Source organism: Micrasema longulum, unplaced genomic scaffold (assembly GCF_059751315.1).
Source record: "Micrasema longulum isolate JH-2025_06_02 unplaced genomic scaffold, ASM5975131v1 h1tg000937l, whole genome shotgun sequence".
NCBI lineage: Eukaryota > Metazoa > Arthropoda > Insecta > Trichoptera > Brachycentridae > Micrasema > Micrasema longulum.
The window spans coordinates 106085-121997 of NW_028278128.1; the positions used below are offsets into that span (position 1 = coordinate 106085).

Genomic DNA, 15913 nt, shown 5'->3' on the forward strand with positions numbered 1-15913 from the left:
CTACAATGAAATCTGAAGAAGAAAAAGAAATCTTTTCATCTTTTGACATTTTCAATTTTCATAATCTGGTATTTTTCTATGGTGCATTTGTAATTTCGGTTTCTGTATTTGGTTTTTGTGAATCTTCGTTTTGTGATCTAATCGACATTTAATGTTTGATTTCGAGTCCAAACGAAATTTCTACGCGTGAAGTGTAAAACCATTTATAATCGTACATAAGTCATCAAAATGTCTCGTTCGGTGAGAGCTGAAACAAGAAACCGCGCCAAGGATGACATTAAGAGAGTTATGCAGGTAGTGGATAAAGTACGCCATTGGTAAGTAACTTTAATATAAATTATAAACTTAAGTATCATGTGTAAAGTTATTCTACAAATGTTTAAAGAACATACCTTTATGTTTTCTTTCTGTGATTCTAATATTTTAATTCATGATTTGAAAATCAGAAACGTCTATACCACATGCTTGACTTGTTTTCATCGCCATGTTGAATGGCGTATGGGTAATGGATAATATATTATTGACGATAAACACATTTTAAATTAAAAATGTGTCATTAACTTTCAATAAAAACTTTTTTCTAATAATGCGTGAAATTTTATTTTACTATCAAAGTTTATTAAGGTATCTTCTTAAATTATTTGTAAAAAAATTACTCTAAATTAATTGTTTCGTAAGTGAGCACCCTGACCATAATTTTACTCTAGGTCTACGATAAAAATGGACCATATTATTTAGTCATTCGATATTGTCAAATGTATAAAATTATTTTTTTTATTAAAAATATTTGTATGAAGTGGATGATCAAAAAGTATATCGCAAGATTGATTGAAATGAAGGTCAAGAACAACGAAGGAAGGCTTGGCATAACCAGGTTTATCAAAACCTCAATATATGTCATGTTTAAAAATCAGAATTGGATGTAGCTAGAAATGTATAAGGACACTTACCTAGTATTCTGTTATTTTTGTCTGTGTATGTAGTAGTTAATTGGCAAAACATTACTAGATGTCCCTGGTTCGATTCCTGGGAGGGTAAACATGAACTATTTGCTTATAAAGGGATTTTACACTGCAATATTTCACTGTCCCTGGACTGGTACCTGAAGCATGTAACTGATGACCTTATCTTCTGAACAGATGATCAAGATACGCAGCATTTACTTTACTTATTCAGTGCCCTATGCACCATTAGGTGCGGGATAAGGGTTTGATGATAGATGGTTTAAAATCTAGTACTTGACAAAGAAATATGAACGTACTTGGAAAACATTATGTCAATCGGTCGCTCCGTTGAGACATGAAGAAAACACAAATAAACAAACAAACACACTTTTGCATTTATAATAGTACGGATCAATACATATAATATACAAATAAATACATAAATTCATTCCGGGACAAGGAATTATTTATACACTAGTAGGGAACAGTTGGCTATTGCCGACTGTTACATGCTAGAAGGTTCGGGCCTCGCTTTATCGGCCCTGCGAGCTTCAGTTGATTAATTAGGATCTCGGGCACCGTAAAATTTCACCGTTTTGAGCCTCACAATTTATTTTTTGCTGTTAGAAGCAATCTAAATATAATAATAACCGGGGTGTGGTCCCGTAGCTAGTGTCACGGACCCAGAGATCAGAGGTCCAAACTTCTCACCCCGCTCTAACACAACTTGGTTCTTATTTTCTAGTGAATAATTAGTTTGGGCAAATCATAAGAACACAAATATTTATTTAAAAAATAAACAAAAAAAGAATAATCTGTCACTCAAAATAATGATTCCAAAACCACACAGTTATAATATATTGAAGACGTTGGAACGTTGACTCACGCATGGAAGGTTCCGTGTTCAATTCCTGGTGAGAACACAAAAATGAAATGTGATTTTTCTCAAAAAACCGAATAATCGGTAGGGTGCCAACCCAATCCTCCCAAAATCTACTGATTTTGGGTGAAATCTACCGATTGTAAATGAATAAACTAAATCGTCGTTGCGCCGGCAATATCTGTTAAATAATTATTTTTTTTAAAGTATTTTTAACTTCTCATTAAGATTTCACAATTTTGTTTCAACAAAATATAGTTAAATATTTTTCAAAATAAAATGACTTATTTTTCCTTTTTGTCATCAATAAAAATGTATTTAAAAATAAAATCCATTAACAAAAGATACATTGTTTAAATTATCTCCTTAAAAAAATTCAAAATACTCTTTTTCTGTTTTCTCAGCAGGCTATTGTTTCTGCCTGTCTTTTTTTAAATTTTTAATTATACAACAGGCCAGAAGGCCCAATTACAGTAGAGAATTATAGCACAGAATAGTTAGGCTTGAGAAAAATCACAATTTGAATTTTCGTATTCTCACCTGGAATCGAAACCGGAACCTCCCGTTCGTGAGTCAAGTGTCTTAACAACTAAACCATGGAGGACGCCTACTATGTTATATTTATTACGCCTATATATATCTGTACCTTAAAGCTAAAACGCTAGAAGACATTTTTTGCGAAATTGAGTTATGAATGTCATTTTGTTCATATATTCAGATTCGATTAATGCTTAAAACATTGGAGTCCTCCGGTACCTATACCACTACTGAGATAGCTAGTTCTAAAACACCGGTAGTCCAGTAATACTTTAGAGAGTCTATATTTAAAATGTTTTTTTCTTAAATATCGTTATCAAAAGCCTATAAACCTAAAAAACAGCAATTAATTGTGTTTTTACTTCATGATACATTTAAAACTATTTTACAACTTCAAACCGCTCTTCTGAACAAAATTCTACATGTTTGAACAAAAATCAACCCATTTTATACAGCAAACCTACCTTAATTTCAGCATTTTTTACGTCATAAACAAACTAACACAGAGTAATAATATAAACTTCAATATATTATATCGATACGGTATAAAGTAAAATGAATATTTATATACATTAAAGTATCTTCACCGGTAACTAACCTAAAAACGTTTAACGTGACAGCGAGAGAGACAGCGATCGAAAATCGGACGCAAGAGAGAGACAGCGCCTTAAAAAACAATAAAGGACGCATGTGTATTCCTTTTTAAACGACGTATGTCTTCTGCTACTACTGGCGTGATGAACTTTTTTCAGAACCATGTCAAGAATGACGAAAGAGCATTGGGTGGATTCATTCAACATTATTTTTTAAATTATTTCATTTGTCAATAGGCAGGTAAAAACACGAATCAGTACACCATGAGGTCAACTAATCTCCACTCGATTTCTTTTAACAAAATTTTCACCCGCGAGTAGAAACTAATTACACGAAACCAAAAAGGAAAATAATAAATATGTGTCACCCACCTTAATTTTACCGGACCAAGTGAATTTGCACTATACGTGTGAATGGGCCCGTATATGACAGACTCGATCAATCATTTTAAGCCTATGAATATCATAGATTATAAAAACAATAAAAACATAGCGTAACAATTCAAGGAACAGACAAAATATTTACTAGATAAATATAATGTTTGAAATGTATCCTCACTAGAAAATACCCCGCTGAGGTATAAGAAAAAATAAGAAATGTACCTACTTTAATATTTTTAAAATTAAGTCCAAAACAAATAAACATGCTTGATTTAAGTACGTCTTGTGTTTTTTTTTTCTTCTGTAAATTTGCAGCTTTTGCATGCACCCGCCTGGTGATGATCTGTGATATAAGCAAGATTAACTAATTTGCTGTTTTAGGGAGAAGAAATGGGTTACTATCGGTGAGACTACTATGAAGATATATAAATGGGTGCCAATATCCAGTAGCGAGCAGAAAAAGAAGAGTTCCGCCAAAACAGAAAATAAGGAAAATGCTCCTTGCTCTAAAAAGGGGCAAGACTCGTCAAACTCCAACTTTGGTCTTGCTGAAGATTCCAACACATGTATGTAACACTTATTTTCATTACAGTAAAACTGGAACTATCCTGATTAATGAGCGCCAGGCGTTATCCGAATATGCGGATATTCGGATAATTGAATTAACATTTGGTTTAGGCAATATTTTGAAATAAAATGCGAAATTTACTCTTAAGATCACTTTTTTATTGCTTTTGAAATAATACAGCAAATTGGAATCACTTTAAGAACTTACTGAAATATTTAACGAGCAGTGTGGTTCTGCATGCACTTAATAATTATTAAAATAAATTTCATCAATTTTTATAGCGCCGTTTTCATGACGGTGAGAGGATTTTTTCCTGAGAACGATCCGGATATTTGGCAAACTGAATGACTGGAGTTCAGATAAACGGAGAACTACTGTAGTTACTTCTTATATTACATAAAATAAACATATGCAATATGCATACTTAAAATATTTTTTAAAATATGCGTTTTTGTCTTAACGTTTCCTATTATGTAAAATAAATGAATTCATGTTTACAACACATATTTTGACTGTGAATCGAAATATAAGTCCAGAAACACATAAATAAAGAATATTTTGAGTTTGTCCAAATTTTTGTAGACAAGGACTGGATTCAACTCCCTGGGGAGCTGTTTATATTAACATATTACAACAGAGATGAAGAACATTTAAGAGAAGGTAATATAGAAGTCCAGGCATCTACAGGGCTTATGACCTGTCAATGGCTGTTTTTTTTGGCATTGACAGGTCATAACCCCTGTAGATGCCTGGACTTCTATATTACCTTCTCTTAAATGTTCTTCATCTCTGTTGTAATATGTTAACATAAATAAAGGTTTTAATATTGAATTGTCCAAAGAATACTTATAACTGCATAATAATTCATATTGTTATTTTTTTTTATTTTTACTATATGTTTTACAAAAGTCTTATTGTAAAGGTGTGACAATAGGAGGTGTACGATTTGTTTATTCAATAAAACTCAAATATTTTACATATTTCCAAGTTTATTAATATCAGTATAAAGTATACACGTGGGAATTGTGTATGAAACACAATATCAATATGAGGTGGACTCTTAAGGTGATTTTCACAAAACTGACGCTATATAAATTATCAGAATATAAATCACTCAAATGCTGTTCTCGGTTTCTCTGACATGACTTCATCTTTTTGTTAAAATTTTCTATGACATTTTAACATAATTGGGGCTCCATCTCACCAATATGTCAGATTATCTTATTCTTTTGGTCTGGAATTGTTGCTGGCTTATCGGCATACATTTTTTATTTCAAATAGCCTCAATGATAAAAGTCCAGCGGTCTCAGATCGCAAGATCTCGGCAGCCAATTGATGTTTCCACTTCAAGAGAGATAATCTGACTCTGAATTGAGATTGCAATAGGGCCATTGTTTCATTGTGGCAGGTGGCAATGTCCTCTCTTTTTTTTTTAAAAATAAATTCGTATTTGCGTTTTTATGATTTTCGCAAATATTTTAATTTTAGGGGCATTTTTAATGAGTTGTAAAAAACACAATTTTAGAATATTTAGGAATCAAGTTTAAGTAGATTGGGGTTTGAACTTCGGACCTCTGATCCGTGAGTCCGCAACACTAGCTACAGACCACAAGCATTGTTAAAACCACATACTTTTTTCATATCCGTATGACGCAATTTGGCCGTAAAAAAATATATATGGTCCGATGAATCCACTTGCTCAAAAACCGCACTAAACTGTGACTTTTTATGGATACATAGGTTTATCGACAATCTCTTGGATTTTCTGCTACCCAAATGTGGCAGTTCTGCTTGTTAATGCATCCATTTATTTATTTATTTACATACATAAGTTTATTGCACATTATTTGAGACAATAAGCCCCTGGGATTAAAAGTCCTGTGTTGAGATGGGACGAGCAATTATATGACCCAGACACATGAGTTTATCACCACAAATATAGGATTAGAAACATAAAAAATAATTATAAAAATATTTTTTAAAACACATGTGGCACACCAATATGGTAAACAGTAAACTCAAGCATTCGGAAAATTGAGGTGAAAATGTGCCCCATCGTTGAAGATGATTTTCTTTATAAAATCAGCATTAATTTTTAGTTCCTCCAGCATACAATCGGTGAACGTTCAGCGATGTATAGCGCTCCATTATTAATTTCATATATTGTAACGACTATATTTCATCCTGCCCCATTTAAGCAGCGAGCACAGGTCTAAATGATATTTTTGCTACATTAAAATTCAAGCCTGGCAAAACCACGTCAGACTGTGCATTTAAAAAAAAGCAAAAGAGCGCCCGTGACAAGCGGAATAAACGTGTAACGTAACAAAATCTAAGATGTAGTTCTTTTATATCGAGGAAGCGTGGCCTTACGGCATGTAAGTACTATGTAATTAAATTTGTAATCGTATTGTCATTTCAATTTGTCAGAACACGGAATCTAATGATGTATTTTTGTCCATAATTATAGGCTTCCTAAATACCCCATTTTATTTTTTATATATTTAAAATATATGGTATATTACCATCTTTATAATGGATTATCATTACATCTGTCTAAATCTTGACAATTTATGTCAATTTTAATTTATAAAATCTGAATTATTCAACCCGATGCCAAATCGACGACAATAAGATCGGTCAAAGTTTTATTTAGAGGAATGACGCAGACAGCTATAGCTTACGCTAAGATGTTGGCCGGATGTACCTTTAAAAACTGGAACCTTTCACATAATACTCGAGCTATTTGAAACAAAAAAACTTTGAATGTCTGCAAAGAAGATTTTAAAGAATTTAACGTGGATGATTGGTGTCAAGAATCAAATATTTAATATTTATTTTCATTTTTATTTAATTTCTAGATCATTTGCAATTTGGTCTTTTAGATTTTATATTTAGCTAGGTAAACGCACAAAACTTTATAATTTTTGCTTGTAAGAATAAAATTGTAATTTCGAGAAAATGCCTTTGTTATTTTGCAATCACCTGGTCTACGTGTTTTAATTAGCAATACAGTGATTATTGAGGCTCCGAGATTTTTTAAATTTTGAATCCTAATGTTTATCTTGATTCTTCACACATCTTGTGGAAAGGTCGGACATAATGATTGTCCGCATTTTGGAGAGATTCTCATCTTTACTGGTTAAGCGACACTGGTGAATAGCGTATATTTTGTGAGAGATTTAATCTGCATTTATTTGTTCGGTTTGCTTTTTGCATTGTCTCACAACAATGCACAGAGCGTAGCTGTCAACCAATAAAGGCACAATTTAATTTTTCTATATAATTAAATTACAATTTTTTTGGAAATCTTTTAAATATGTTAATACATTGATACCCGTATGCAGAGACAAAACTTAAGGCGAGGAAAGTACATTCTAATCTCAAATGCGGAGAATAACCTAAAGGTGAAGACAATAGAATGTACTTTCCTCACCTTAAGGTTTGTCTCTGCATACGGGTATTAGTGTTGACATTCTTTATTAAAAAAGTTGGACATTTTTCACACTCCTCACAAAAGGACTTTACAATATCTTTAGATGTCATTTGTCAAATATGACATTTCTAAATTCAACTGAAAAAAATGGCGTACAATTAAAATCGCACACCTCCTATTGTGACACCCTATATAAGGCCCTACTGTGGATTCCTAACTAAATCACATAAAATATTCAGTAATCTGTTTTAATAATGCATATTTTTTTATTAAAATACTTTTATTTATCTAAGCAAAGACACAACTCATAAATTCCTTTCTCAGATTGATGTTTTAAATAAGGACAAGTATTTGAAATATTAAAAATTAATCCCTACCATCAATAATCCCTACCATTAACATCATAAAATCTGAATTTTATCTAACTAGTTTTATCAGTACATATTTTTTATTAAGGTTAAATAATCTTAATTTTTAAACTTGACCTTACCAAATACAATATGCATTTGATAAGAAATGAAAATGACATTATTTATTATGTATGACTTTATTTATGTCCGGTCAAAATTGTGAATAATGTGCAATCTGTTCATATTGAGAATTTAATATATTATGTATTATCATTATTGGTCACTCAAAAAATTACTGCTAATAATATTTTATATATAAACTATTATGCCAATAATAATTCTGTACCTCAGAGGCAGACGGATGCAAATCCAGATTTTGTTGAATCGACATTTCGATTTTCGTATCCAGTTTATCATCATGTCCATTGATTTTGAAGAAATGTAAGCCTTATAATAAAAGAACCAATGTATTAAGAGACTGAAAATAGAAATTAATGCTATAAATTATTAGAAATTACTTGGAGAAAGTACATTCTTTAGGCTTGTTTTAAACATTTGATATTTAGATTTGCATCCGCCTGCCTCTGAGGTACAGAATTATTCTTAAAACAAATTGTCTTTTTTTAATACTAAATCTGTATGCAAATTAAAATTTTGGTTCTTCAATTTTAGCAGCAACCATTTTAAAATATATATTTATTTTGAATCTGCGATTAATATTTTATCCCTTTTTCAACTTTGATACTATAATTAAATTCATTTTGCAGGCTTCTCTACTGTCAGTGATTCTCAGGGTCCCATGGACTTCTCCTCGTCGCATATGGCATTCTCAGAAGACTCAAACTCTCAGAGTAGTGAACCAGGAACTGCCGCTAAACGGTTAAAAACCGAGTGAACTGGTGTAGTGACAACTTGAGGTACCAAACACATGAACTTTGTATTTAGACATTTGTTCTTAAGTCTACTTTAGTTCTGGACGTTCGTTATGGTGTAACTAGGTGTAGAATAATTATTTATGCTGGAGAGCTTTGTTTATATTTTAATCGTGTACATGCAATAATCAAACTAGGTATTTTTTGGAAACCTTAGAAATAATCTAGCTCCTCTAAAAAGTGAGAAGTTAACAGAATTAAGAAACCTAATGATAATGAATGTTCTACTTGGGATACATAAAACATGGCTGAATCATTTCATATACATATATTAAATTGGAGTTAGGTAGGGTAAAATAATTGTGAATCATTTTTTATATTTTTATTGAGTGTTGTTTACATACACATTATTATTTTCAAATTATTTATTTCTCTTTGAATTCGTTCCAATCAAATCCCAACAAGTCTCCAAAAAAAAATTCCATTGTTATAATCTGCAATAATAAACATTTTATTTTCATTTGTGTCAGTTTTGAGTGAAAATGGTTAAAAAAAAATCCATGAAATGTTTTTTTTAATTCGCATTGTTGTTCATTTTTTGTATTTCTCAACTTCCTACTGTTAGAAAAAATGAATTATGAAAAAAAAAAAACAATTATTTAAACATTGTAAGATAAAAAGTGTGTAGTTTAATAATTAGAATAGTGATTTAATAATATGTATGTAAATATTTTGGCCTAACTGATTACCACGAAGCAATAAATAGATTAATGCACAAATAAAACAATTTATATTATTTTATTAATGTTCCAAAGAATTCAAATAGAAAATCCTTCTTTCAAACCACTAATTATATCACGTTTTTAAAATAAAACTTTCATTAAATATTATTGTCTATGGGATTGTGAAAAAAAACATCTATTTCAATAAAGACAAAGGAATTGTTGGGGAATATGGATATCTAGGCAATTAACGAGATCACTCACACTGTGTAACATTCACCATCCTGCCCATATTGTATCTCTGTTAAGATGAGTGTCTACAAATGTTAGGGCATATTTAAATTGTCGGATTATAAAAAGTTGTGTTTTATAACAATTGTATGCATATTAACACAAAGTTTATTCCATTTTAATTTCAAAGCCAGGTATGTAATATTATTACACACTTATGGTCCTTTACTGATTTTTAATGTCATCAACATTTAAATTAAGTAAGTTTATGCTCTGTATTTAAAGATGTACAATCTGTGTTAGTTTCTTAATAAATATATTTATAAAAATAATATATTATCCATCTAATGGTGAGATTCATTTGAGTTCCATTCCTTGTTGGGTCAACATAAAATGGTAATTTATTGTGATGTTCCCCTGTAATATTTCATGTTGCCCAGGAGTTGAATCTGTAACATATTGTATGTGCCAAATGCCAATAGCGTATTATCAATTTATCATGTAAAAAAAGACAATCGGTTATTAACACTTAACAAAATATGTAGTTCTGCATATTTTTTGCATTTAGAAAATGAATGTAAAATTTTGTTTATTGAAAAGATGCACATAGAGATTTAGCTATCCTAAAATTTGCACACGGGAGATATTACAGATTCAATTTCCATATTATAAGTAACAGTCATTTCACGAGGCCGCTAATCGACCTCGATGTTTTCATAAAAGTTTTTAACTTAATATTTCAAGGATGTGTCTAACTCAATTCTACAAAACTCAATAGTTGTTCATTTGAGATAATAAATAAAATATTAACTTCAATCTTTTTTTTTTATTAATCGATTGGTATTTTTTGCAAATTCAATGTAAAACAGGCTAGAGTTAAATTACGTGGTATAAGGTTATTACTCGAACATAATATGCCATTCACCATCACAAACTCCCTTTTCTAAACGGGTAGTAGATTTATATAAATTTGAATGTTAGAATGTAATTTTATGACAAATTATTTATCTGTAAGGACATTCCAGTATATTTATACATATTATTGTGTATGTACATACGTACATACATAATGCAAATGTATTGATACTGTGAAGGAATGGAAAGGAAATTAAATTGTAATTAGTGGAAAAAAGTGTTCATGTATGGAATGCACCCACTTTTGTGAAATTCGCCTAATGTTTTTAGTATTTTTTTAAAGCATGAAAACTCTGATTAATTAGATTCTAAAGAATAACCCAGATACAAAGCTTTGTATGTTTTTAAAAAAATAAAATGACGCCTAAACCTTTTCATTTTCTGCCATTGAACCATGTACTTTTTCACAAAAAAAAACACTGAATAAAAATCATGTAATAAACTACTACTTTGGTACTTTGAAGCCAGCATTGGTACAATATGGGTTACTTCGCTGTCTTGTACAACTTTATAATTTAATTGGAATTTTCGCATGTTTCTGATTCTTAGTTGTGTGCAAGTATTAATCGATTTGGAAGACCCACATATGTTTTACATTATTTATCGCTAAATATTTAAGTTTATGATAGGTTTTATAAATATGCCAAATCTATGTACATAATATATTTTACATCTTGATGTGTGTTTGATGCTTGCAAAAAAATGAAAGCATAAAATTTCAGACATTGTATGTACATATATGGTAGCTGTGAATGTCAATGATCTTACATTTTATCAATGTGGTTGTATTCAAAATATCAATAATTGTATGCCAAACGCATATTAAAAGTATTTTAAAATACAAAACCCAAATCTTTTATTTTTTTATTAGATAATACTAATGCCATTTCATCGCCCGTTTCTGTCGATAAATTATTGTTTTTTAATCAGTTTTATGGTAAAACATAATATGATTATTATATTATTGTTTTATTTCATATCCTGAGTTGTATTATTCATTATACTTATTGTCCCTATTTGTGTGCCCGCCACTGTATACATAGGTAATATAATCGCACTCAACAATGAAAATAAATTTATTAAAATGTACATACATATTTGGAACATTTATGTAAATGATTACCTCATTTCTTTAGTGAAGCATTTTTTTTTAAATCGCTTGCTTTACTGTCATAGAAGGATTTTTATAAATATGAACTACCTTTGGGATGAAGTTATCGACTTCTTCCTGCGCAAGTTTTTCCAATTTACTCTTTTGAAGAAATCGAGCAGTAAATATTTCTAGAATTTTTTTAATCTCATTTTCACTTCCGTTTTCACCTAAAAACATGTACCTACATAAAAGATATTTGAGAATATATTATTTATTTTATTTTTTGGGAACTTGAATAAGATCTCGCTGTTTTTTCTAAAAAAAATAATTATTTATTAGTAGTAAAAAGCATGTCGATGGCTTAAAGCTAAAATATTGTATATCCATAAATCTCAATACTAATGAAATTGAAATTGAAAATTTGCAAACCTTGAAAAATTAGTGTTTATTTTTTCAAAAATAAGGTTTTAGTTTCATAAGATAGTATTTAAAATTTTTTGTGTAAAAACAAAGTTGTTTCCCAAATTGCATAGTGTACAATTATAAAAAAGATAAAGTTCATGGAGTTAAAATATTTTGGCATGGAAATAATACTACCCGGCAGGTGCAGCTTTTTGTTTCTAATAAAACATTATTGAGATATTATAATGAATGTATCAATTTATATTGATAACAGTTAGATAATACATGAACAAATTTCTCTTTTTTTAACAATTGAAATTTAAAGAAATGAAATATATTTCGACTGTAGTGTAAAAATAAAAATATTGTTTTCGGCCACATCGTCACACATTTAGAAAACATCAATTTGATGGAATTATTCTTCCTTCAGATCGTATTTGAACTTTACTACAAATGGAATCTTCTTATTAAACCATAACTGTATTCTAAAGTGTGAACAGAATACTTATCGAGGTTTCTGTCTCGCCATCACAATTAATTGAGCTCATTCTATTGTAGATTGCATCGAGTCAGCTTCTAGGTACGAGCGACCCGACTCGTTAATTTTAAATCGATAAGTTGAATGTAATAATCATAATTATTAACGGCATGCAATAGAGCGGCAGTTACAAATTGTAATTGGTTTTCACCTCCAAACTTATCAGAAACACTGAATACAGGAGTGTCAGACTTGGAATATAGGAGACAAAATTGAAATGTATTTCAGAAAGCGAGTACTTATTTCATCAGAAACCTTTCCAGTCTTTTCATCCCATACGAAACATAAACTGTCTGCTATGTACTGATCAAGAATTGTAAAATTATATACTGATAATTTACGTGTATAGGATATTTTCATTTACCAGCAAAGGTCACATAAAAAGTTATCACTCTGAACGTTGTTCCATCTCATTATTCGACCTGTTTTTGTCTTCTCGATTCATTTTCAATGCATCGCATTCTCTCTTTTTACGAAAGTTACATATTTTCTTTCGAAATTTATCCAGTACATTGTACCAATTACATTTAGGGCATTCATTTTTCCTTGGAATGTGGAAGCTTAGTGGTGTTTTGTATGGATTAAATACTTGCATTTATTAAGATTTATTTACAGCTAAAATTAGATGGGACAAAATTCGTCTCTATAGACATTTTCGAAAAAAAATTATAGTCCCAAAACATTGTATATGATATTAATTCAATATTTTGGCATTCGTATCTCGAGTGCTTGGCAGAATGTAAAATGTATTAATGTTCTGAAACATTGTTTTTGATGTAAATACAATATTTTGACATTTGCATCTCCAGTTTTCAGCCGTGTGTAAAATACATTTATGTTCCAAAATATTGTATCTGATGTAAATAAAATATTTTGGCATGATCCTATCTTTCTGGCAGCATACAAATACCATCTCGAAAGAACGCCTCATGCCATGTATTGTCATCTTCATAAGAACGGAAGTGCTGCTCAGCCAGGCCATGAGTCATCGGTAGAAACAAGTAGTAATCGGAAGGAGCAATGTCCGGTGAATACAACGGGTAGGTTAGGTTTTCCCATTTTAGCGTTTCCAAGTATGTTTTGACTGGCCTTGCAACATGTGGTTGAGTGTTGTCATTCTTATCCTTATTCTTAGAGTTGGGGGTTAGTGCTATGCAAGCTCCTGACGTCACTGCAACCTGTGAAGATCTATTGTGACGGGTCCCCGCGAATAATTCTCGCCCTCCAAGCCCAGGTCTGTAAAGAGCCTGGCTATTTTGTGGAAGGCGGGAATTTACATTTTGTTTAATATCCCCCTCCAAGCTGTAAAGTATCGGTCTATTAGGCAGGGAGCGAGCTCTTTAACATCCTCAGGTTTAACCAGTGGTCCCCCGAGGATGAGGCTCCTTTTATAATGCAAAGCATCACACTCACATAGTATTGTGTATAGGTGTTTCCTCATCTGCGCTGCAGAACCCACGTCTAGAAGTTTCGGAAAGGTTCATTCTAGCAAGGTGTTTGTTCAATCTGCGGTGCCCTGTAAAGGCTCTGGCGTTATCATGCTGAAAAATTACTTTGTTGTGTCTCTCCTCATATTGCGGCCATTTTTTTTATTTTATTATTTTATTTAGTTCTATGATTAACATAGTCTAATATATATTTACAACACAATATTTTTCCTTCAATGCTCGGCTCAAACGCATCAATTGTAGTCAATAGCGATCTCGTGATGGTTTCATTGAGTTTGAGAAGCTAATACCCTACAACCCAGCTAATCATGGTGCAGAGCAGAGATGATGATGTTCGGTGATATTCCGACAGAGCATGGTCACCGTAAATCTCCACAAGAATTGTATGTGCTTCAGCTGCGGTTTTTTTTTAAAAAAAGTAACGCAGTAAAATTCCCCGCAAATACATTTTTTTTTCAAAGCCGACATGTTTAATGCTGTGATAAAATATATTGTTTTCACTTCGGCGGGATAACATATATTGTCATTTCATGCCTAATTGTGGAGTTTCACGATGAAGTTGGCTGTAGTATTGCCTGATGTAAAAGGCTAAGATAACACCACGTGTCGGGAAACAGGGAGAACTTATTCAAGTCCCCATTACTTATAAATATATATAATAAAAACATTGTTTATGGATATTAATTTAATTTGTTACCGTATTTTATTAAATTGGTTATTAGTGTGTTTTTATTTAATTTTACAGTTCCATCTCTTTGTCGCTCGCCGAATTCTTTAAATGCATCTCTGAATTTGCAAAATGGATTTCCGAAGGCTGGTTGATAATTTACCAAAAGTCTCACATATTCATCAAAAGTAACTTCATTGTTTATGGTTTTATCAAATATGTGGTAGTTTACTTCATTCATCAACGTGTTGATCTGAAATAGGAATGTGAATTAAACATATATATAATTTTTTAATGACAATGTCTTTATAAGATAAAACGCAATACAAAATAAGAATGATTAAACTTTCTTCATCCAAAAACTTCAAGAAAGTTGTCAGTGTTTAATTTTTGTTTTATTTGTTTTAGTTATTTACCTTCTTATGGAATTTACCCTTTTACTGAAAACTTTATTTAAATAATGATAATTTAAAATGTCTACTTTGCATCCGTATATTCTTGTAGTATACAGTAAAGATTAGTTGTGTAGATTTTTATTTTTAAATATTTTAGTTTCGCGTTGTCTTCCCTTCAATCTATTTATAACCATTTTCCAAATAAATAAATTTCTAAAATACCTCAAAATCAGTTGGGTAATATCCGACTGCACGCAAAATATCGGGTAATGTAGAAGTAGGAATACTTTCAGATATTTTTCTAAGATACGGTGTATAATCCCCTTGACATAATATTTGGGCGTAATAAAAAAGCACTTTCATTTGTCCAAAAATCCACCCAGTTCGCCCTCCTTCAATTAGTGCCATATATGGATTAAGTCCTGGTCCACCCTCTTCAGCTTTCGCCTCGACACTTCTAAGACATAATTGTAATGTTTTACCAAAGCCATTGAATTTCCTTTATTTTTGGTATTACAACAATAATTTATTTGAGTTTTCCAAAATTATTTTTTATAAATCTCTTTTCATTGTGGCATGAGTATAACAGAAAGGGATATTTATTCAACGTGATTTAAATAAAAACAAAACATACGCAGTAAATATCTACTTCATTACAAAAAGAGACTTAATCAAATCACCTGTAAATAAAATGTAATTGAAAAAATGTTCTAATTTCAGGCTTACAAAAATGTACATACTTTTTTCTGATATTTTTTAAACTGCATCACTCTTTTATTATAAACCATGCTGATATTTGTTTTTCAAATGAAGATTAATGATGTAGTTTAGTATTTTTTAATTATTTGTTAATAGACTTCGATTATCGTAGGTTACTGAAATGGCTAAAAATTAGACAGCAAAGAGACTATCACCCCCTCTCACTTCTGTTTACTGTACTT

General features: G+C 30.9%; 2 protein-coding genes across 5 annotated transcripts in view; one reads left to right on the top strand and one right to left on the bottom strand.

The window, feature by feature from the left end:
- On the top strand, positions 1-11275 carry BCL7-like (chromatin remodeling complex subunit BCL7B-like protein). The gene is made up of 3 exons (XM_088231984.1): positions 1-317; positions 3717-3901; positions 8457-11275. Exons 1-3 carry the CDS (start codon positions 229-231, stop codon positions 8582-8584), a joined length of 402 nt encoding a protein of 133 aa, XP_088088110.1. The 5' UTR covers positions 1-228; the 3' UTR covers positions 8585-11275.
- Positions 8858-15913, bottom strand: part of LOC148278032 (cilia- and flagella-associated protein 251-like) — a 15449-nt gene continuing 8393 nt past the window's right edge. For all 4 annotated transcript variants that reach the window (XM_088231973.1, XM_088231975.1, XM_088231974.1 and 1 more), the window contains 4 exons: positions 15195-15429; positions 14608-14830; positions 11631-11749; positions 8858-9055 (listed from right to left, as the gene is read on the bottom strand). In XM_088231973.1, the coding sequence (XP_088088099.1) occupies positions 8987-9055; positions 11631-11749; positions 14608-14830; positions 15195-15429 (646 nt within the window). In that variant the 3' untranslated portion in view covers positions 8858-8986. The remainder of the gene's footprint in view (positions 9056-11630; positions 11750-14607; positions 14831-15194; positions 15430-15913) is intronic.

What these genes read in the sequence shown, in the direction of transcription:
- BCL7-like (XM_088231984.1), top strand. Translation starts at nt 229, where the DNA reads ATGTCTCGTTCGGTGAGAGCTGAAACAAGAAACCGCGCCAAGGATGAC. An exon ending in GTGGATAAAGTACGCCATTG is followed by an intron (nt 318 to 3,716) that starts GTAAGTAACTTT and finishes TTGCTGTTTTAG; the next exon opens with GGAGAAGAAATGGGTTACTA. An exon ending in TGCTGAAGATTCCAACACAT is followed by an intron (nt 3,902 to 8,456) that starts GTATGTAACACT and finishes TTCATTTTGCAG; the next exon opens with GCTTCTCTACTGTCAGTGAT.